This window comes from Acanthopagrus latus, chromosome 23 (assembly GCF_904848185.1).
Source record: "Acanthopagrus latus isolate v.2019 chromosome 23, fAcaLat1.1, whole genome shotgun sequence".
NCBI classification, from domain to species: domain Eukaryota; kingdom Metazoa; phylum Chordata; class Actinopteri; order Spariformes; family Sparidae; genus Acanthopagrus; species Acanthopagrus latus.
In genome coordinates, this window is record NC_051061.1 from 3,881,698 (window position 1) to 3,905,848 (window position 24,151).

The window sequence follows — 24,151 nt, forward strand, 5'->3', positions numbered from 1 at the left end:
TTTGTAAGCTACAGACAGCAGTTTTAGAAATATTTTATTTTTTGCTGGGGACTCCGCTCCGTATTGCGCAACGCCTGACGAGTTTTAATAAATGTAAGTGGTAGTTATACTGTGCTAACATTTTCGTTACTAACCTACTGTAATTATTAATTCAAAAAGTTTAGACAATTTGCGCCCGTGTCATTTTCTTTTGTAATAGGGTCCACTACTACTGTATGTTCCACACGGAGGCATTTTGTCAACGCACCCCCAAAACGAACGAGCGCTTGCGCTGTACTCACAAGGAAGTGCAGAGAAACTGATGCGCTTTTTCAGCTGAGTTGGCTCATATCGAAAGCTGATTTGTTGTTGTTATTATTATTACAACCTGGGGTACACTGTGCCCAAAGTACGGACAAATAATCCGCCAGAGGCGACCAGTCCCACCGTTGAAAATGCCCCGGAGAAAGGTAAGGCAGGTGTTTGCTGCATACTTAGCCGTTGGAGCAGACTGCAGAGCGGACGCAAAACATAACGTCATAGCTAATGTTAGCTAACGTACATTAAAAAAAATCTAACTCTGTGGAAAAAACTTCATCTGTCTGCGAGTTCAAAAGCGCTACTACAAGATGCCGTTAATAACCTGTAAATGTGTGCTGAATATGAATGTCAGCAGAAACACACAACTGAGCTGTGTTCTGTGGTGTGCTTAAAGCTACGCTAGCTAATGTTGTTGCTGAGTTGCGAGAACGTGTTGTTGTTGGTCAGGTGTCGCTTGTTTGGGGCATGCCTGGTAATAGGAGTTCTTGTAAATTTGGGCTTTGGGGATTTTCTTATCGGCTTTCTGCGAGCTGGTGGAAGCGCTGACCTCCGTTAATGTCGATAACGGCTGCTTGTAACTGATGTAAAAGGAACAGGCTGTTCTTTGAGTGCGAGGTTGGAACGAAGCGTCCGCACCAAAACAACGATGCGATTGGTCCGAATCGGGACGAGGGTTGGTTTCATTGGTCGGGCTCTCTCAACTCCGCCCCCTCCTCAATGTAATTGGTCGTATGCAAATTGGGTGAATCGCGTCTTGTTGTGAAGTTGTCAAATACACACCTCTAATGTGCGCTTGAGGTCCATGCGTGTACGCTGATATCTGTCCTGTTTTTGTTTTATTTTGTTTTTTTTCATCACGGCATATTGTTTGTAGCTGCCTTATAGTGCTATCAGCATGTAGTTTTTGTTTTTTAAAAAAATATTAAAAGCCAAGTAGCCTAATAGTGATTTTACCAACATCATTTTACCCATATACCTCACAAATACACATAAGAGCAGTATTCACTGCCATAGGGAATTGTATTGTTTAAAACATTATTATGTTGTTTTGATTTGTGTTTTCTATATCCGTTGTATCTGTATATAACTGAAGTGCAATTTTGATTGGTGTTGAACCTTTTTATTGTCTTTGCTGTGTTTTCATCCTTTTTTTCCTTTCTTGGACGAAGTGTGATCTATCGTGTCATTACATTTTGCTCTCTTTGGTAGCCCACTGTAAACTAAATATGACGTATGGAGAACATGGAAAATAAATACATAGGACTGCGAACAACTCAAACGAAGGAAATGCGGAAAAATGTGCATATTATTAGTAAACGATATAAATTAATGCTTTACTATTGTGGGTAGCCCTATGTGTAGGTTGCCGTTTAAAACGATGAGATGGAAGGGGCCTCAGTGTGTTATCTGCTCAATGCAAATGTCATGTTGGCTAGTACTTGAGTCCCCTTACCCCACCCCCACCCAGCAGGGTTTACGTTTAGTGGTGTAGGGTGAGCCCATACGCCTCAGCATCACCCCATTCATTCCGTTCGGCGGGCAGCGAGACAGCCTGTAATTTCGATTAATTAAACAGCAGCTCATGGGACATTTGAAGCCATGAATTAATTTGTTTTGCTGAGTTATCAGGTGCTCTTGGCGATAGCCTTTTTAAAAAGAAAATGTGTCTACTTAACTGACTGTTGACTGGAAATGTACACGGAAGGTGCGCTCAGGCGATGTCGGGGTTGACAATAGATGTAATCGGCTTAATTAATGGTGTACGCGCGGTGATGCAGTCTAGGGTTATTTTGAGTATTTATTGACAAGTCAAGACAGGGTGCAGAGGATGTGGAGGTGGTGATGCTCCTCCCCCAGTATGGGATCTTTGTTGGATTATCCGCTGGTAAAGAAAAAAGGCCCACACATATGCACCTAAATTTATCTCACAGAATGTCTCTAACCGGTCTGAGACGGTCTGGTGACAGCCCAGACTGTTGTGAATTAACCATGAGTTGTGTTGCCGTTTCCAGAGGACCGCTGGCAGCAGCTCGGACGGGACGGAGGACTCGGACTTTTCCGCCGACCTCGAACACACCGAAGCTTCCGAGAGCGCGCGCAGGCGGAGCAGCACGCGCCTGACCCGCGCGTCACTGCGCCTCAGCCAGAGCTCACAAGGTAAACACTGAACGATTTACAGAACTAGGTCCGACTTGGGAAGAACAAAAAAGAACGTAATAATAACATAGTGCTTTGGCAAGAACAATATATGTCTTGGGGTGATAATTTGTCAAATATGAAGCAATATGAGGGACTTTTGTAGCATAGTAAATACAGACACAGCCTACATGCTAACATTTTAGTTCTCTCAGTATAGGTTTTACAGCTTTAGAGTGAAGCAAAAAAAAAAAAATCCCTCTAGATACTCACTTTGTCTAATGGCTTTATTACATTTTGTTGTGGAGATCCAACAGGGAGTCTTGCCTGGGCCTGCTCCCCTCTTTATATTTTTCATACACCACACCCATATTAGAGCAGGTGGTCAGCCTGCAGGTGGCCCAGGTAAAACTGTAACATACAGTGTTTGACCGCACTCATTTGTCAGTTTATTATCTCATTTTCAAGATCCTTTTTTGTTTGTTTTAGGGGGCTGTTGTACCCCACCTAATATGCTTATAAGGTACATCACCACTGAACTGTAATTTGGAGCGTTTCTTGCTGCCTCGTCATACCTAGACCCTCAAGGCAAGCCAGGTTTGCTCCTTAACAGGTGTTTTCCTGTTGAATTTCCTCACACCAGTTCAAAAGAATGAGATCCTCCTGAAAGTATCAACAAATAATGAATGATAACTGCCATGTCTTGTCTTCTTAAGTTAGATATGCTAACACAATTTAGCAGAAGTGCATATGTACATACCGTACATATAAAGCAATTATATGTAACTTGAAGGATGAATTAGCCTTCAGTTGGTTTTAACCACGTGTTTACTGGCTTAGTGTCACATTCTACTGTTATCGTTACGGCATATCATTGGCATCTATGCAGTGTGGTTGTAACAACCTTTTAACTGGTGTAAGGGATCACACATATCATAGGAATAACCACTTCGTAACAACTCCCTTTTATTTTACCATTAGCTGTAGCATTAGCATCACTGTATTTCAGAAATTAAGGAAAGCCTTTCCTAACCTTTTTGCCCCTTTATCTTGTTGTGAAAGGTAAATGAAAACGATTTATCTTACAGCTGTTTTGTTTTCTAAGTTGGTTTTGTTCCTCTTCTGATCATACATATTGTTTCACACATATTTATTATGAAAGCCAGACAGTTCCACAATGTCATTTTTGTGTCCTTTGAACAAGGAACAGTGCTTTCACTCAGGAACCACAGAGAGACTTCAAACCCCCCTCACTTCAACAGTTCAGCAGGAGCTATTATATATGGGCAGCCTCAAAGCATGAATGGGTTCAGACAGCCTGACCTCCCCCACCATAGACACACATAAACTCTACTCCCACCCCCTGTGTGACCTCTTTCTGCTGTGGCTGCCAGAGGGGATTTACAGCAGAGAAAGAAAGGCCGACACTGTTTCCTCTGCTTTTTGTTACCGAGAGAAGTTGGCTGTGCTGTCGTAGCCCTCATGCAGGCTTAGTAACAACTCAGACGCTAGTTTTCGCCAAAAAGAACTGGATTCAGGAGTTCACACTTCTTTTCTGTGGCAGGATTAGTCGCTCAACCTTTGAGGCCATTCGCAACAAGTAACTATCTTCTTCTTACCATTTTTGCATGCAGTTGCTCAGTAACAGACTGCTCAGCTTTGAGAAGTCAATCCATGATGTTAATGGACTCTCTTTAACACATTTTAAACTTAAGTTTTTATGGGAAAAAAATTGTAATAGCTGCAAGTTAATGCACTGTGAAAGGGAAGTAATGCATTTAAAGTAATTTAGCAGCTAAATGTACTCAAAGTCGATCAGTTTGTAAGACAGTACATTTCTCATCTTATTAATCTTTACTCTGTATGTTCATGCATACTATAAATTCTAATTAATGTTATTAATTTATATTTTTCCATGTAAAACTACACTGAAAATCGTGAAATAAGCTCTCCTTGTCCTCTTCTCTTCTAGATAACTGCAGCTCAGCACGGAGCAGCTCTCCTACACCCGTGGGTCCTGACGAAGGCCTGGATTCCGCAGCAGAGGCAGCAGCAGCAGCAGCAGCAGCGGCAGTCGCAGCGTCCGTCTTCTCGTCCGGGCGCAGGATCACACGCAGCCAGCAGGGGGCGACAAACACTACAGCAAAGAAATACCCACTGCGGCAGAGCAGGTCGTCTGGTTCAGACACCGAGGCTAATGGTGAGACCAGAAGTGTTTACTGTTCGTTTTAGAAATGAGATCTTATTAAAAGGAGGGAGCTGAAGGGAGAGGAAAACAACAGACTAACACGTGTATGAGAGAGTCTAAATCGCACTTGAAAGGGCAGAGAAAGGAAGGAATGACATAAGGATGAGGTGGACAACAGGGGTAGGAGGAGGAGGGGCGTCTATTTGCGTGTTTCATTCATTCATTATTGTACAATTCAGTGAATGTAATGAGCCCTGTTTGTGATCACAGTGTGTTCTTGATTATAAAGAAGACAAATGTGTCTCAGTACATATCCTGGACTTGTATGTATCACTGGGGATAATGAATCGCCGTACAGAGACAAGGATCATTTTTCTAACTTTAGCCACTGAAGAGGTGCTGATCCCTATCTATCAAAGCTAATATGGCTATGCTTAGATTAATTGCTTTTCTTTTCTTTATGTTGTCATTTATTACCTCAGCATGAGTCGTAACTGTGAAACACTATCAGGAGTCATGCAGTGATTTACTCCATGGTTCATTTGATTCAGGAATATGTTTTGTTACTGTCATTTTTAGTTAGTTTTAGTTAGTTTTTAGTATCTTATCTAATCCCTATGTTTTATGCTGTCATTGTAACATGTGGTCTCCAGTTTAAGTGGCTGTCTCTAAAACCACAATTAAGTTTTTGAGTTACGTCCCAAAAACAATCTAGTATGTGGCTGGTTCATTGTCAGTGTGCTATGCCGTTGCCAGATTCCTACATGGATAGTGGTAGCATCTATCAAAGATATGAAATGCTCATCTGCAGTCTCCAAAGGTTCAGAAAATAGTGATTTCACAACACTAAGGTTTAGTAGGGAAATTTGAGTTGAAGTCGCTTCATGCTACATAAGAAAAGAAAGGCTGTTTTTTATGATGGGGTGTTGGGGAATAATCGAGGGGTCTCAAAAGCTGAGGAAAGAAGCTGTTCTGTAGTCTATCGGCAAGCCAAACAGCAGCAGGGTGTACAAACTGTGGCTGGGGGGGTGTTGTTCTGTAGTGGGCCCAGTGGTATTTGTTCTTTAAGTGAAGTAGCATATCATCTGACGTGGTTAAATTTTGTTTCAGTCAAAAAAATGTATGAATCCAGATGAAAAAAATAGTTTTAGTGTTTAATATGAAAGAGAGCTTATTTTGATTCCAATTATTACTATTCTATTTATCACTTGGCCAGGAGGAGTTCTTTGTTAACCCTGCTCTTTTGTTTTTTTCTGGTTTTGTGCATTTTTCTATTAACTCAATATGTATCGAGTGTCTTGTCAGATACTTTTAACTGTACACGCTCCCTCATGCCTCTCTGCACATGGAGAGCTGTTACCACTTCTCACAGCAGAATGTTTGATGGTGTTTTCCAGTTTCATTTCATCATCGGCATACTGTACTGTGTTTACCATCTGTGCACGTATGCTGCACTGTGATGCATCATTGCACTGTGACATATCAGATTGTTATGGACTGGTTTTTGATTTCTTGAGATCTTCGTGCGCTGACAGCGAAACTCAAGCACTTGGTCAGGAACAGTCTTTTGTGTTTATAGGGCTGGCCAGCTACATTTGTCAAAAATTGTGAATCCTTACAACCATGAGAGGTCTTTGAGCATACAGTCATGAATGTGCACAAATATTGGCTGATGAGTCCAGTAGTATGCTAGACTAGCTGCGTACACTTACACACAAACACACACACAACACACAGCCAACATGCATGGTCCCCTCCAGAGTTACGGCTGACAGAGATAATAATGAGCGTGAAATTTTGAATAGCCCCATGTGACTAGGAAAATAGGAAAGGAAATGGGCTGGCAATAAGTCCTCCCATCACCAGACTCTCTGACTCTGAGATTCTAAGAAACAGTGGTCTTCTGCTGCAGTACCATCACTCTTTACTATTGGATTTCTCTGCTGGCAGCCACTGCTGGAGAGAGTTAACTGCATCTCTATGTGGTCGAATTTGCAGCCTAGAGAGATTTCCCTGAAGATACATTTGAGAAAAGAAGAGAAGAGAAGAAGTGGTAAAACATTTGCATGACCATTTAGGCTTTTGTCGAGACGGAGTCAGATTTTAATCATTGAGTAGTGTTGCTGTTGCCCTTGTCCAGCCCACAGTTTTGGTTTATAGTCTACCTTCTGTTACACTGCATAGAAAATCAGAATATTGTCAAACATTCTGTGTTCTCTGTGCTGGGAGTACTTCCATAAAACTGCACAGAGACAAAAAAACTCCTGGTTCATCCCAATAGTTGAGCTGCAACAAATTGAAATCGGACTGAAAAAAGTTTTGATTTGCCATTTTGTGTTAGAAAATGATGTAAACAGGGGTTTTTAAGTTTTTACCAAGCATTCTTGCAATTATTCCCTCTCAATTGCTTTGTCCCTACTGGCTCAGCAGATCTGAAGCAGGGGCCAGACCGGGACGAGACCCCTCCCCGCACCCCGACAGGGAACGCCCCATCCTCAGAGTCTGACATCGAAGTTTCCAGCCCCGGCAACGACCTTGTGTCTTCCAGCAACGATATTGTGGTTTCCCAAGAAGAGGACGAGCGATTGGCCAAAGAGCTGTCACTCAAAGAGGCCGCCGCCCACGACCTCTCCCACCGGCCCAAACGTCGGCGCTTCCACGAGAGCTACAACTTCAACATGAAGTGTCCCACACCTGGGTGCAACTCATTGGGTGAGGGTACAAAAATGGCAATGTTTGCCATTGGCTCAGATGAGCTGCTCCCATGCACCAACCCTAAGCTCTCTGTGTGCACCTCTTCCTCGTTCCCCATGTGTCTCCCTCCCCCTTTCTCCTTCTCTTCCACCAGGTCATCTAACAGGGAGGCATGAAAGACATTTCTCTATATCAGGATGTCCTCTCTATCACAATCTCTCAGCTGATGAATGCAAGGTACTAACACACACATACACTCAAAAATACATAACAAGGATTACAAGGATAACAACTGACACCATGAGGCTGAATTTTATACTGTATTCTCAAAGGATGCTCTGGCCATTTTCTACTCATCTGTCATTTTTTTGTTTTTGTTTTTTTGGCTACTGCACCATAAAAGTAAAAATATGTTGCATTTTGCTTTAGATACTACTTTCTATAGTTTGAATGATATTGCTTATTAGTCAAACCAAGTTTCCACTTTGGGAAAATCCAAGCAGTCAAGTAGATGAAACTAAAGGAGAGCAACAGACTCAAATTGAAGTTGTCAAGCTGCGAAGCCTCCAGGAACGCGGAGGTGGTTGCTGTGATGTTTCTGCTGCGGGGGTGGTTGTGAGTCGTTCGTGGTAGACAGTGTTGATGTTTTGCTAGGGCAAGGCATCAACTCGCGACAAACAGGCTGAGGAAAGGACGCTGTCACACCGCCAGGACGAGAACCGACACTCCACAAGAAACCAGGTAAACCACAAGCAAGGGCATCAGACAAGCATAACACATGGTGACACATGCTCACACCTAAAACAGACACATACATGTGCACATACGTATATACATCCACTATATTTCAGTAAGGGTTCATGATATCAGGAAAATGTATTCTCTTTGTCAACTGAACCTTCTTACACTGACAGCATGTGTGTGTGTGCGCACATGTGTGTGCACGTGCGTGTGTGTGGAGGGAAATTCCCACACACTGCAGCAGTACTCTCAAGTGATGCCTCAGGTTAGAGATCACACTGATTCCCAAGTGTAGCGAGTCCTGAGGCAAAGTGGCAAAGCCGCTGTGGGTTGAGTCACAGTGAGAGTGAAAGGACTCATTTATCTGACAGGGTTCACTGATGTGCAGAGGAATGACTGCAACCGAGTCAGAGTTTAACCAGATGACTTTTTTTTTTTCATCCTTTTGCAGAGGTCAGATGTTTTCAAAGCTCCTTAAACAAAAAAAAAGACATATCTTAGATAAATATTATATACACAAGATAACAAACGCACACAAAAAAGTACAGTGCACATTCATTGAAAAGGATTTCCACAGTATAACATAAGATAGTTTGCTACAAACCATAGTTAAAATGTTTAACCCAGTTTACTGGCTTTTTAAATGTTTTCATTTTTTTCATGAGATTTAAAGGACATGTTAGAATAGATCCTAATATGACACTAATATGGAAACTTACCTGTGTTTCAGGATGGTTACACAGCTTTTTTGACAAGAATATACGCACAGATTTTGTTACAGTGATTTCAAACTGTGATCAGTTTAGTCACACTGTAATAAGCTCATCCATTAGGACGTTTGGTAGCAGGTTGCTTTCTGTGCGACAGTGTTAAAGGATCACTGTGGCATCAGTATATGGCAGGATAACGTCAGACAAATGACAGATCCCTCACATACAGAATAAATGTGGGTATACATCCCTGTGGGGTTCCAGCACAGATGTGAGAAGTAGTTGAGTTACAATTATGAAACTTTACATTTTGTGTTCATTTTTAAATTTCACCAATCAGTGATAAAATGCAAATGTCAGCACTGATAGAAATGAGTATAGCTCAGCGACACATTTATTATGATAGTTTTTTCATCTAATGTCATTCGTCAAAAGGAAAATGGTGGAAATGCAAGTGCAAAATCTTCTTTGTTCAAACATTCATCTCTGTTTGGTCTCAGGCCCCAACAGAACGTCAGCTGCGTTACAAGGAGAAGGTGACGGAGCTGAGGAGGAAACGAAACTCAAGCCTCAATAAGGAGCAGAAGGAGAAACACATGGTAAGTGGGTGAGAATTGTCACTTATATACCTTGCTCCTAAAAAACAAAAAAATTCTCCGTTTGATGCATTGAAAGTCTTTCGGCTTTCTTTCATTCCTTCTATTGCCAGGATCACCGCCAGAGCCACGGAGCAAGCAGGGAGCCGCTGCTGGAGAACATCACCAGCGACTACGACCTCGAGCTGTTCAGGAAAGCGCAGGCACGTGCCTCGGACGACCTTGTAAGAGAGAAAACTCATCATCACCCCCCTCCCTTACTCTTTTCTGCTTCCCTTTCTTTTTACCCCCTCCAACCCCCCTTTTCTCTGTTATTCCTCTTCTTCTCTGTTTCAGTCAGAAAACCCTCCCCTGCAGCCACAGGAGGAGTCTGTGATATTTTTGGTAGTTTGGACAATCACTTCCGGGTGTTCTTCTCTTACTCTTTCTTCTGCTTTATCTTCAGTTTAAACAATCACATATATGGTTTTAGATTTAGATTTAGATTGACTGCAGGCTTATCGAGCTGCTATTAGTTTTTGTTTCACTACTAAATAAAAGCCATCCTGAAAACATAAAGATCATCATCATTTCAAGTCTGAAGTGCTTCTGAAAGCGCACTATTCTACACAAATCAATATGTTACCTTCATATAAAGCCCTTTCCTACTTATTCCTCATCCTAACTTTTCTTCCTGCATTTTTTAATTAATTAATTTGTATGCATGGTTGCCTCCACTGAGGTTCTGTGTTCAGCTGACCCTCAACCCTGACTAACTGAGATCTTTCCATTCTCTCCCCTCTCCCCTCTGCCTGCTCGTCTGCCCTGTCTTCCTGTCCTTGTTGTACCTTTTTCGCCCGTCCCCATCTCCTTTTCCCTCCTGTCCTGGCATGTACAGGAGAAGCTTCGTCTGGCAGGCCAGGTGTCAGAAGGCAGCAACATGATAAAGACCATCGTGTTTGGCCGCTACGAGTTGGACACCTGGTACCACTCTCCATACCCAGAGGAATACGCCCGCCTCGGGAGGCTCTACATGTGCGAGTTCTGCCTAAAGTATATGAAGAGCCAGACCATTCTGCGCAGGCACATGGTAAGGCAGTGTTTTCTGGTTTTTGGGCATCTTGCAGGTCCTTAAAATAAATAGAGATGGGCTGATCTTAAATCAATCCTGTATACTTTCTGCAACCAAGCCCACAGTGCAATGTGCAAAAAGTAATGTGTGATACTAGTATACTATAATAAGTGCAACGCAAAATGATGATGATCAACAAATGCCCAAAATATCAATTAACTGGTCACTATAAAGTAAACTACTATGTGTCTATCAGAGAATTAGGGAGTGATACAGCTGATGTTTGCCTGGCATGGCCATAATAATTTGCAAATGTGTTTTAGTCTGAAATCTCTCAGTTCCTTTTTGATTTCCAAGGGGTGTTGCCAACAGGCACAGACTATACAGCCACTGGGTACAATTGGACAGACCTAGAACCAATCTGGGCAACTACATTACACAAGTTGGTGCAGTTTTCAAGTAGGAAAGAAATGGCGGCCAGCGCACTAAAATGTATTAATGTAAACATTTGAGGTGAGAAATAGGCTATACAGTAACAAAATCTTTATCCATATTTGTTCAGCATTGTCTAGTTTTACAAATTGATTTGAGTTCCTTGAGACTGATGAGTTCATGTGAAAGATCCTTGTTACTTAGTATTCATAACATACACAGGAATACATTATTTAAAAAACACATTTGCCCCAACCCTGCTCTAAGTAGTGTGTTAGGCTGTACTTTGTAGTTTCAATGATCTTTCCATGTGTAGATGGTGAATTCTTGGAGACAAACAGGGCTCTGCTGATAATCAGTTTCCCCTATTTCTCATTCGCAGTGCAATTCTGAAAAAATACAAAAGATACCACTACATACTCCAAATTCTTTCTTCTTCTTTTATCTTCACTATGATGACTCTGACTGATAACCAACAAGATTAAAGCTTCCATTCTGTGATGTTGAAGTATTAAAGTGAAAATGGACTGTGACACAAAAGGAGTCTGGGCTATTGCCTTAGTTCGAGCTAAAACCTCAATATCTCAAACCCTAAGGCAATTCATAATCATATTCCCAGCCCATGCGGACTCTATTTAGATTTAGATTTAGACTATATAACTTTGTCCTTCTGATGCAGTTCGCTCTGTTTTTATACTGGAGAGAGAGAAACTAGAGGAGAGTGCTCAGCTGAGTGACTTAATGGTATAGAGCAAAGACACAAAAGCTATATGGCCACTGATCTGTTATGGTAGACTGTGGATATATTTGCAGTATAAAAGAGAAAATATCTGATTCAATAAGATTAAACATTTTGAGAACATCCATGGTTTAAACAGGCAGTCCTTGTATTTTACACATTTGTCAGGCAGGGAGTATCCAGTGGTTTTGATGCATACTAGGGACTAATAGTAAGAATGTCTCTACCTCTGCTGCTTTGATTTTGACCATTGGTCTCTTCTCAGTGACCAAATAGCTCCTCATTTTCTTAGTGATGAACCCTGTAAAGCCTGGGTACAGACTGGAGATGTGAGCTGAACCGCAGACCAGCATAACCACTATGTGTAACTAAAAGTGGAATGTTCAATTATATATATTTAGAAACTAACCTCTGCTGCTTTCTATGTTCCCTGTTGCATATAGGCCAAGTGTGTGTGGAAGCACCCTCCAGGTGATGAGATCTACAGGAAGGGGAATATCTCTGTCTTTGAGGTGGATGGAAAAAAGAACAAGGTAAACAAGCGCTGAGCTCGTAACATTCTACCAGAAAGTCCAGGAATCATTTGGGCCCCAGTTGAACTGTGAAACTCACAAAATTTGAAAACAGTATTACAGCTGCCAACAACAAAGAAGGGAAGGTTTGTCATAAAGTTATATAGATACTAAAGTACTTAAAAAAAAAAAACAGCAAACCAATCCATGACTTAGATGGGAGGCGGTCAAAAGGACAAGACAGTAAACTGGCAAGTCACGATGACTTTAATATCATGAATATTTAGTATTACATTTATTTGGTTATATATTTTAAATTGACTTTTGTGTCATAACAAACTCAGAATTTGTTTCAGATTAAGGTTTTATAATTCTGAAGTCAGAGACATAATGTAAAAGATCACATAACTGGTTCAGTTAAATCACGCCAAGGCCCTGACCAAAGACTGCTCCTTAAGGAGAGATAATGCTACCTCGTATTTGTCTGATTATTTTTTTTTGTTCTTTTTAGTTTTTTTTGTGTAAAAAATGGCTGTTCAGATTTGTTTTCTGCAGTGTCACTTTCTATCATCTGACCTGTATCTCTGACCTTTTTTAACCATTTTTTGTGCCTGAATGTAAGACTTCTATCTCTAATGAGATGGAGATCTGTCTGTGTGAGATAAGCCATATGTGTTTCCTGCAAGCTTTGATAAATGAGCATGTCCACGATTGTCTTCCCTGCAGATTTACTGTCAGAACTTGTGTCTGCTGGCGAAACTGTTCCTGGACCACAAGACTCTCTATTACGACGTTGAACCGTTCCTCTTCTATGTCATGACCGAGGCTGACAACACAGGGTGCCATCTAGTCGGGTACTTCTCCAAGGTAATACCCGAGCCAATCACACATAGATTAGTACATTTGATTTTTAACATTTAAAATGTTTAAATCCAGTGTTTTAGAGAATTTGAACAAAATCTTTTGGTAAATTAGGAGATATTAAGTAAGTTTGTTTTCACAGATTTTTTTCTACTGACAGATTCTGCAGGAAAATATTGGATAGTTAAGTCTCATTCCCAGGTCATCAGACAGATGCTGGCTTGGAACGAGTCACCAACCCAGCCTGGAAATGAGACTCAACAGTCAACTATCTTTCTCTAAATTACTGACCTTTAACTGGGTTGTCTAACAGCACAAATAAATTCCATCTATACAACCACAACAACATAAAATGTATTTTAGCACCAGCAGTGTTATAGTAAACTATTGAACTCATTACCAAAATGAAGATTTAATGGTGGTTTTCATTAAAGCTCTAGTAGAACTCTACCTGTTTAATACTTTACAACTCAAGTTTTCCTTCTTTAAAGCTGTAATTACAAACAAATATCATCAGCATGTTTACACATGCTGATAAAGGGTGATTCACATAATGTAACATTTCTTCAAACCGAGTGAATTGTCAATGTGCGCAAAAGCTGATGGGTTGGTTTTGAACCTAGATTATAATTATTGCACATACCCCCAGGATGTGATTTGATATTTACTCACGCAGGTGCATCGTCTGAGTTTAACCAGTTCAGTGTACCTTCACTGACTTTCAAGGTATGAGACAGAGATGAGCATAACTGGATAGTGTTGCCAGAAATATTGATATATCAATATATAATGATTGTGAATCAACAGTTACAGTACTCATTTTCTACAGCAGCCCAGCCGGGTTCTTTTTTCTGACAGCGAATTGACATGAGCACATTGTAGTGCCGTCATAGTCCCGCCCTTCTCCCAGTCATCTGACTATGGTCAGTAGTAAATTAACTTAAATGTTGTTGTTCTTAACACAGAGAACAAAAGCCTTGTTATGTTCATACTTTGATATGACATTTTTTTATCAAATACAGACATTTTCTTGAGGTTTTGTATTGAAGTTTGAATTTACATTATCGTGACTATGCTGTAAAATATGAAGTCAGAAATAATGAGATGAAAAAGTAAAGATTAGACTGTACTCTTTTTCACTGTAAAATCTATCACCTGCCTGTGTAAGTATCAGCTCGAATTATCCTTCACCTCCATTAAAAAACGATTAGTATTGATAAAAGCACAAATTATGGATTTATTGTCATTCTGCAGGAGAAGAACTCTTTCCTGAACTACAACGTGTCCTGCATCCTCACCATGCCACAGTACATGAGGCAGGGCTACGGCAAGATGCTCATAGACTTCAGTGAGTACAGACCCAGCTTGTGTGCCGTGTGTGTGTCTGAGAGTGTGTGTGTGTGTGTGTGAGAATATGTTCTTGTCATAAACTTAACATTGGCCAAGGGATCACGTAAAGGACAATAACACCAGATTTAAGAGGCTATCTGAAGCACTTTCTCCTCTGAGAAAAACGCTGCACACCCTCGATATTATTTTTTTGGCTATATCTCTCTTTCACTTTTTGTTTATTATGTTTGTATGTTCTTTTTTTCATTTCTCAGTGGTTGAGGCAAATGCTTAAGTAAGACTTTAGCCAACAAAATGCTCTGTCTGATCTGTCCTTTAAGGTTACCTGTTGTCCAAGGTGGAGGAGAAGGTCGGTTCACCCGAGCGCCCCTTGTCTGACCTGGGCCTAATCAGCTACCGGAGTTACTGGAAGGAGGTGCTGTTACGCTACCTGAACAACTTTCAGGGGAAGGAGATCTCCATCAAAGGTCAGAAATGGGCCACATTTTACAAAAGGCGGGACAGGGAAGTGAAAAGAAAGAGAGGGAGAGATGAGGGGTTGGCCAGACCTCAGAATCATTGTTGGCCAAGTAATCACTTTGAGGGAAAACCTACAAATTAAAATATGAAGAAGGAATTTGAGAGCCTCAAAATGGTCAACAATACATGAAACTGTGTGAGAGTGTATGTGTTGATATGTGCACGCATGCATTCATGTGTGTCCGCCTTTGTGAATGGATCAGAGAGCACTCCAGTTCTGTGTTCAGTGACTTAAACTCGTGCAAAACTGGGTCATCCAAACACATTGAGAGGACTGAGGGAACATCCCTGTTAGTCTGTTTTGTTTCTGCTGTTTATTTCCAAGCCAGAGGAGAGCCCTGTGACTGTGATGAAAAGAAAGGCAAGACAGTCATAGTTAGGACTAAACACAGATAAGGCTTATGAGAATATTATTAGTTGTGCCGGTATTTGGTCAAGAACCAAAGTATTTGAAATTTTGACCTTAAAATGGCACTAGATTTAAAGCTAGCGTTCATCCTCTGGGGGCCATGAATGTCTGTTCCAAATTTCATGGCAATGCATCTGATAACTGTTGAGATTTCAGTCTCAGTCTTGGAACCCATCAACTGTTGGGTTGTAAACAATGACCAACTGCATTGGTCATTGTTTACATTCCAGTCAGCAACTTAAAGTTACGTCATGGCTCCACAGCTGTCTGCATCTGCAGTGTTTCCCACAGAATCAGACTTTAACTGTGGCAGTGGCTGTCCAACTGGGGTGCCATAGAGCATACTGGATGGGGATAAAATGTAATCTGGCGGCTCTTCTAGACTCTAAATTGCACTGTGCCGTATTGCCCAAATTCTTACAGTAAAATGAGTCATCAATCACAGGGGTTGTGAGGCTTTTACGCCTCTTTCACAATGTCAGCTTTGGGGAAAAAGTCCCCAGTGCATCACATGACTATGTAATTACGCAGGTTGGCCACGACAAAAACTGGCTTCAAGGCCTGGCACCTTTTGTGGGGGCTTGATCTCAAAGATGAGGCCAGCCGTCTTCTTTACAGAGGAAATTATGCTCAAGCAAGCTGCGTTAAATAGTCCTCCTCTTCTTTGTTGGTTTTATCGGTGTACCAAAAACCACACCACCATCCACTGTATTGGGGTATATAACATCATGCTGCGAGTGCGCTGCGAGATTGGGATGCATGGCTCCTAAACTTAAAAAATCAATATGTGGCCGCCGATGATGAAATTGTAGCGTACCACCACAAATACACTAATGTGTGGGAAACACTGACGTGAATACAGACTATAAAACAAGAAATGAAAAGGATAACTAATGGGCAGGTCCATTATTTTTCTTGCTATATATAACACCAAGTCAAAAAAATAAGGAACACTAGTGGAAAGCTCCCAGTAGTGTTCCTTATTATAAAAGTAAAACATTTAAGTGAAAGTAAGTGTGTTTTAGCATCGGTACGGTATTTCCCAAGTCCTTGCGAACAGTGTATCTGTTTGAACGTGGTGGGAGGTGTGGCTGCACAGGGCTGCCACTGGCCCCACTCGGACAGGATGGAGCGTACACTTTTCAAACAAAATTATCTCAGCTTCCCACAGGATTGTTTTTGTACTTTAGAAACATAACCACTGTTTCACAGTCAGAAAACAATGTTTTATTTTTCTGATTCACTGCTTTATTCACGCTGCCACCACTCCCTGCAACCAAAAAATCCTTCATAGTATGCCTCTAAATTAAGGTTTAATAGTAATAAAAAAGCATCCACTTCCACTTCATATCTTCCTAGATCATATGCATTCACTGTCTGCAGACTTCTGTGAGGGTGGGGAGGGGAGGGCATAATCACTGTAAAATGGGATGCCCATTTTAAAAACCAAAAATGAAAATGCAGATGGACCTGTACCAAAATATATTAAAGAAAGAGATTCTTCTGTAGTTCCTCTTTTGTCACACTGCTATATTTTTTGTTTCTGCCTCTTACTGTCAAACAAAGAGATCATGTGAAACCACTTGCAGGAATGTCTTGTGTCGCTCTCCATCTTCAGGTGTAAAGCTGTTTATACTCACTGATTAATCATAATCTTGACAGCACAATCATTCATTCACATTATGCACTGTGATGATCGTCATCAGTTCATTTCAGTAACACTCAATATTGCACTTGATATAGTTTAAGATGAGATCCTGTTCACAAGTCACTCCAATTCGCTGCAATTGAAAAATCTTTTTGTCCAACTAAATAAAGAGGTAGCAAAAGCCTCAAATAGCAGCTAGGTCAGGCAGCATCCGAGACAGTGTGACAGCGAATAGTTCAGGAATAACACTCTGTTCCCTCCCGTCCAAGCCTCTTTTTGTCCTCCTTATTTTATTTTATTCTTTTGCGGTTTTTTTTTTTTTCTCTCAAAGGTTCTGATTTTGAAAGTAGGAAGACATTTCAGCTCACACAGACCATTGCAAATAACTCTTCTCAGTCATCCCAGCCCATGACTCCAGCGACTGCTCTGCTTCTGCCACGCACGTAGAGCTTCGCAAAGTACGAAGTTGCTTTTCTTCCCACCAGGTGTTTGATTAGCTTTACCTGCACCGCTATTTGCACAATTCATTACGAGCTGTGACTTAGGTCATGCTTTATCTTTCATAATGCTCAGTTGTTTTCCATTTTCTAAATAATGTTTGTAGTAATTGTTTGTTTTCTCTCTTGTTGGGAGAGGAGAAGTCACCGCTGGTTGCCTGGCAACTACATTGGGCCGAGAAATATTTAACCACTGTAAATCTTTGTAGAACCACAACTTGCCTCTCTTACACTTTTTCATCTTTAGACAGAGCCTAATTTCATCCTGTTCCTAGTTTTTATCCTATGCTAAGGTGAACAATCGCTGGCTATAGCCTTAAATATTAGCCCCATTCACACTGCACTTTCAATGTGGGAATCGTGCGCTGATACTCTGCCTCGCTGTTTGTGTGAAAGTTACAGATGGAGAGGGGGGATGGTTTTGCTCCAGCTCTGAACTGCCTCAGAGCCACAGCAGAGGCGAGACGACATATGTGTGAATGGAAAAGACGGTCCGATGGTGTTCACAGTCTGACAGCTAAATAGATCTGCCACTCATCAAATAAAAGAGAAATGTCACACGCTTCAACCCACAAAGCAACATTACAGGACCAAACGCAGTAATGTGGTTGTATGAAGTGTCGTCAGTGTCTTACATGAGGAAAAAAAAATACAGCATCCATACATTTCTGCCCGAAAAACAGCACCTGGACACGGCGGCAGAGCCAGGTGGCTTTGCCAGTTCAAAGCGGTGCTTTATGTGACACAATGTGGAGCAAAACTTTAACTCACATGTCGCCTTCCACTATTGTGTTGTTGTAGTTACTGTCTCTGGCAACTTGTATTGAAAAAGGCACCATGATGGTCAGCCTGTCTTTCCAGACTTCAGTGAACTTTCCCCCGGAAGAGCAAAAAACTTAACTTGGTCACTTTCCACGATGCATCGTGTGTCAGCATCTCAATCACAACACATTATAACTGTATTCATATGATTATAAACAGCCTGCGGACACATATTTAGATTAACAGGTTGTCACGGGGGAAACACACTGATGTCAGCTCCATGATATGTACCATCACACCTTTTATTTTTATTTTCTCTTATGCTTATTGATAAGCATCATACTACTGGTACTTACTTGGCAATGAATCTGATTCTAATTCTCTTGTATTGACAGAGATCAGTCAGGAGACGGCAGTGAACCCAGTGGACATTGTCAGCACACTGCAATCCCTACAGATGCTCAAGTACTGGAAGGGAAAGCACCTGGTTTTAAAGAGACAGGTAGGGGACAATACAGTTAATGTGTCAAAGTCATCATTTCTTTCATGTTCTGTCCCATTGGCAGAGAATACTTTCTTAACCAAGCTGATTGCTGGTTGGTTATAAGGTTAGACCTCTTTTTACATGGGTAATGAGGAAAAGCATATCAGCTTTATTATTTTGCACAAAGTTATTGTAGCTGACTAAGGTGCATGTTTTGTTTTGTTTTTCCTGTAGGACCTCATCGACGACTGGAAGGCCAAGGAGACCAAACGTGGTAACAGCAAGACCATTGACCCCACTGCCTTAAAATGGACGCCACCTAAAGGGACGTAGAGGAGCTTCACACTCCAAACCCAGAACACACACACACACACACACACACACACACACACACACAGACAGATCATTCTCTGCACACTGGCATGCTCACAGACCCTGAGCCTAAACCTACACACACTCTTGTACAAAACGCTTTCAGCAGCCACAGCACAGTCGGTCACCTACAGAGTCAGTTACTCTTGGTTCAGCAGTCACTGTCATGGCTACAGAATATGACTTCCCTCCAACATAGGCAACATTAGCTCACTAATAGGATGTCTGTCAGGAAGGGAACCTGCAAAATCTGACCAAGCAGTAAGCCAGAGTGGTCATCAAGGGATCAGTGAGGGCTTCATTTGAAATATTCACTTAAAATTGCACATTAAAAAAACATTTACTGTACTGCACTGTACTGTAGTGCCATGAAATTAAAAAAAGCTGTGGTAGCAAAAAGTGACACAAAAGCAATATTACAATCATTGAAGACTTTAGTTAAGTTAATTGTAATAAAACGGTTATAGCTGGGATGTACTGAAAGCAACAAGTAATATATTTAAAGACAAACTGAGTGTAAAAAAAATGCAGTTTATTAACTTATTTAAGGTAAAATAATACATTGTCTTCTTCTCAAAGTATTTGTTAAAAATAACAGACACTAGATTTCCCCTTGCCTTGTCAGTACTGTTCCTCAAACATTTTGTTTACATTCTGCTGTTTAAAATACTGCTGACATGCAAAGTGATGAGCCAGAATGCGTCATTTTAAAAAGTGGCATTATGTCCACATGAATATGTAATTGAAATTTAAATGCATATAATGAAAAAAAGGTATTCATTAAAATTCTGTAATTTTAAAAGCAAGAACGATTAAAACTAATTTTATAATGATGAACTTAAAACATGTCTACAAATTGTATCACAAAATATAGGTTCAATAGTGTATTTAACACACTTTATTCATGCGATTATTTAATGTCTTTTTAATGTGCTTGATATTGAACACTTTGGTATTCCATTGAAAACAAGCAGGAATTTCAGGCTCCAAGATTCTTGTTGAACACAAAGTATAACTGAAATGCAGAATAATGAGCTAAGTAGCCGCCAGTGATGTCAGTATATACTGTAGTTGATCACTGCTGATACCGCCTCAACCTCATTCGTTATCTGAAAATTAAAAGTAATTGTGCATCATTAGTGCGCCGTCTCCCAGACACTTAATTAGCACAGAGCACCAGGCACACCCGCTAATCCAATCTGCAGCAGTCAGTTTGTAGCCTGTGCTGCATTTCATTCTGATCTCCAGACAGTCGAGACTACGCAGGTCTGCAGCACATTGACTCATGCGATGTGTTTTGACAGACACAGACCAGCTGGCTGTGATTAAACAGGACATGGTCTGGATGCAGAATGCATACAGTTTCTAGAAATAGGAGCCCTGACCTCGATTCACAACTCACAGTCACCTGAGACCTTTAAGACAGAGCTGGAAATACTTGAGAATGAAATTAATTGTTTCTTTGAGGACTGCAAAAACTTGGGAAAGGATAAAAAAGATAGTCCCCTTGAACAATATATCACCTAGTAATAATTATATTATCGTTAAGTTAATGTCATACTTACCTATTTGAAGAATTGGCATCAGCTGCAGAGTGATGTTGCTTTCATGCATCCCATCGGCTGAAGTTTCAGCAAATGGGAAAGCCGCGGACATTAGAAAAGGGTATGAGCAGTTTCACTCAGATGGTCTCAGGTCAGATCTTTTACCTTTCTTACAGGTTCTCTTTCTGTCTAAGAAAGAGGTGGAACAAATGTTAGACAGACCGCTGGAGTGTACAGTTCTCTGAGACTGACAGTGCCTGTTTGAACCCAAAGGGAATACAGTACATAACTCAATGTGTCTTTCACGCAGCAAACACACACCGTGTCTAGTATATAACCCCATCACACCACTCAGTCATTTTGTCTGAAGCTATAGCTGCCATTGGCCACGTTTGTGACTGTGTTACCTAACCCTAACCCTGGATGTGTTTTGTAACCACCTGCATTTGCTTCCTTTTTTTTTTTTTTTTTTAACCTTTTTTTCTTTGTGACGGCTGTGTTGTTTTTTTTAACTCCCACACTTATACTCTGAACAGTAAGCATAATTTGGGAATCCCAGTTGTTAGGATTGTAGGGGTTCACAAACGTGTTGCTGTTTTGTCTGTGTCCGTTTTTGCTGGTTTTGATAAAGTTCTCAATGATATTTTATACTTTTTCTACCTCTAAGGTTTACCACTGTATAATAAAAAGCTAGACCAGCCCATTTTAAGCTCCTTTACTTTTTCTTTTTTAATTCTCCATGTTAACATGTGAATTTGTTTAGCTCTGCTCAGCCAGTGAGCGTTTTAGTTTTTTTGTCGTTGTTTTTTTTTTTTTTTTACTAGATTGCTAAATGCTATTTATATTCTTAAAAAAAAAATATGTTAACCATGTAGAACATAAAAAGACAGTCTGGTCGAGGAATGTCTACTCTATAGGACCGGCTTCCCAGTGATTATAAAGTATTTATATCAAAATTTTATGTAGATTTGAATGTGTCTAAACGCTCTTGAAAGGTACAGGTGGGAGAATCCAGAGCATTTCCCCACCAACAAAGACAATGACTTCAGTCATTTACATTTCAGAGATTGACTCCTATAATCAAAAGTGACATATGATCGAATCAAAACATGTCACTTTTGGGCATTGTCACTACTTGTTACCACTGTAATTGCTGCTACAAGCAGATAGGAAAATACAAGCACAAACTTCTTTTGTTGACAATCTCCATATTTATTTATTTGGATTAACATGTATTGTAACCAGCATTTAAGTTTTCTTTTGTTTGTTTTTTTGTTTTTTTAAGGGAATAGTTCATCATTTTGGGAAGTAAGAATCTCCGCCTTGTTAGATGAGAAGATTGATACCACTCTTATGTTTGTACGCCAAATATGAAGCTACAGCCAGCAGCAGGTTAGCTTAGGTTAGTACAGCAATTGAAAACGGAGGGAAACTGCTTGCCTGGCTCCAACACCCAACAACACCATTTTGTTTTTCATACAGAACACACAAACAGGATATAGCATGTTAATGTGTGAGATTTAGGGGTGCTGGTAGGCGGATAGTTGACCTTTGGATGGACCTAGGCTACCTGTTCCAGCAGTTTCCAGTCTTAATGCTACGCTAAGCTAATGCAGTGTTGGCGGTAGCTACATATGATAGCAGGATCAATCTTCTCGTCTGACTAGCAAGTGTATTTCCCAAAAAAAAATAAAACATTGCGCATAAGCTTCGACAGCAGTTGGCTGTGAAATTGGAGGTGTGTGGCCAACAATGTCATGTTGAGTCATCTTCTTCTTTTCTTTTCTTTTTCTGATTTCCATTTGTTCAGTAGCTTTTGTGTCTCAGTTGCACAAATGGAGGAATCTTTTTCCTTTCCAGACTCCAGCCTAGAGTTACATTTCTTTTCTTCTCTCACGGTTTATGAATGGTTGCCTACAAACTCTGTGCAGTTGAAGATGTATTTCCATGTGTCTTGTTTTCATGGTGATATTTTCTTTCTGCCATCTGTGGATTTATCTACCTGTGTTTCGCATGTTTATATTTTCTATAATCCCGTGGTCGTGGTTTCCCTGTCTTTATTTGTTTTGTATTTTTTACATGGAGGAGTTCAGGAGTCATGTGACTGACTGGCAGACTTCAACCAATCAATACAAACAGGCCTTGCATTTCAAAGGACTACATGTATCCTTTTAGCACCTGTTTTCAATAAAACCTCTCTGAAATGTGCTACTGACCGAAAAATTACTCAAGACTGTTGTGAGTGTAGACAGTGGGGTTTTTTTTTGTTTGTTTTTTTTCTTCTTTGCCAATCCTTAAGTGCATTTACAGGAAAGTGCACTTAGTTTTTTGTAAAACTTTGAAAGTAAAAATTCATCCTTAAACAAAACTGTTAATGATATTGTAGTATACGTAACTGGGCCAATTGAGTATTGAATATAGACTGTGTTTTTGTTTTTGTTATGATGTTGGGTTTCAGTTGGAGGGCTGGTGTCCTTTATAGGGCTGCCATTTTGTTACTGTAAAAGGACAAAGAGAGGATATTTTCTGTTCTCAAAAGCGCAGAAAACGGAAGGCGCCTGGATTTGAAAAGGCTCATTAAATCAGAAATTACACACTCGGACTTAAAAAAATAGCCCTGGGGTGTGTTAAACATCACAAATCGATGTTTGAAATATTCAAAAGAGATTGTATCCTTCAGGACCTTTATTTATAAAGCCTGTCTGTCTTGACTTCACAGTCCATTTTTTGTTTCTCTCATATACTTTTCATCCTGGTGTATTTCCCAGTGCCAGTGGCAGCTATAGATAGGCAGCTTTGGGGCACCTCGCTGGTTATTAACACGTGTGAATAGTGTCACAGTTATTTAGAGAAAGGAGAGGCATCCCGCCGCCTTCCATAGGCCGACCAGTGAGCTGTTGTAGTACTGCAGCACTTCAACGCACCCTGCTTCCTGTTAAATCTACGCACTGAACGCCGAGACAGACAAAAGTAGCGTGGCATCAATATGTAGCTCAGTTGGGCTTTTGTACTTGCTTCTCCCCCTTTCTTCCTCTTCAATAAATGCAAACGGTGAAACGCGTAGTGCCTCCTGTGTTGTTTGTGTGTTGGCTGTTTCCACCAGAGTAAGGGTCCGCTGTGGGTAGAGGATCGCTTGGACCTCGTCAGCTCAGTGTTAACGAGGAACGCATGGACAAATGGTTAACAAGGCTGGTGTCGTTCCGCCTCCCGCCTCAAAATCTGTCCGCCATGACCACCAGCATGAGCCTGTTTGTTCTAGAGGAGTTTCGTCAGTTCTGGGAAAATAACCCTGATGATGTCAATGTGACATTACTAACCCGCAGTACATGTGTGGAGTTTGTGTGGGCTGGCAGGGAGGGACGAAAATAGATAAGATGGGAATCAAGTGTGAACCTGCTGTGACGTCACCCACAGACCGCCGCAGGGATGACGTACTTTTCGAGGCAGACCCTGAAGTGCGGATCACCCTTGTTTACAATTTCTTCAGCAAAGTAATCGTCACAGATAAACAATGCTTGTATGATTTTTGAAGCGTAAATTGAATTGTCGTCAGTAAAAAGCTTGCGTGTTCAATGTCACCGCTAAGTATACGCACTTTACTAAAAA

The 24,151-nt window shown here is 40.8% G+C and overlaps 1 protein-coding gene across 6 annotated transcripts; it reads left to right on the plus strand.

The window, feature by feature from the left end:
* Positions 1-128: 128 nt before the first annotated feature.
* LOC119013509 (histone acetyltransferase KAT7-like) lies at positions 129-23,606 on the plus strand. Of its 6 annotated transcripts, none has more exons than XM_037088095.1 (15): positions 129-449; positions 2,313-2,457; positions 4,409-4,636; positions 7,046-7,336; positions 7,473-7,555; positions 7,973-8,059; positions 9,270-9,368; positions 9,479-9,589; positions 10,243-10,434; positions 12,031-12,120; positions 12,826-12,966; positions 14,215-14,308; positions 14,631-14,777; positions 18,541-18,647; positions 18,864-23,606. In XM_037088095.1, exons 1-15 carry the CDS (start codon positions 435-437, stop codon positions 18,960-18,962), a joined length of 1,929 nt encoding a protein of 642 aa, XP_036943990.1. In that variant the 5' UTR covers positions 129-434; the 3' UTR covers positions 18,963-23,606. The 6 variants fall into 6 exon arrangements, with proteins under 6 accessions (XP_036943990.1, XP_036943991.1, XP_036943992.1 ...); XM_037088096.1 differs by having other exon boundaries at positions 7,052-7,336; XM_037088097.1 differs by lacking the exon at positions 129-449 and adding an exon at positions 477-2,185 and having other exon boundaries at positions 9,479-9,568.
* The last annotated feature ends 545 nt before the right edge of the window (positions 23,607-24,151 follow it).

Excerpts from the sequence above, each read along its gene's own strand:
- LOC119013509 (XM_037088092.1), top strand. The coding sequence starts at position 2,159 with ATGGGATCTTTGTTGGATTATCCGCTG. Across the intron at positions 9,590-10,242 it reads CACGTGCCTCGGACGACCTT|GAGAAGCTTCGTCTGGCAGG; the intron begins GTAAGAGAGAAA and ends TGGCATGTACAG. Across the intron at positions 10,435-12,030 it reads CCATTCTGCGCAGGCACATG|GCCAAGTGTGTGTGGAAGCA; the intron begins GTAAGGCAGTGT and ends TGTTGCATATAG.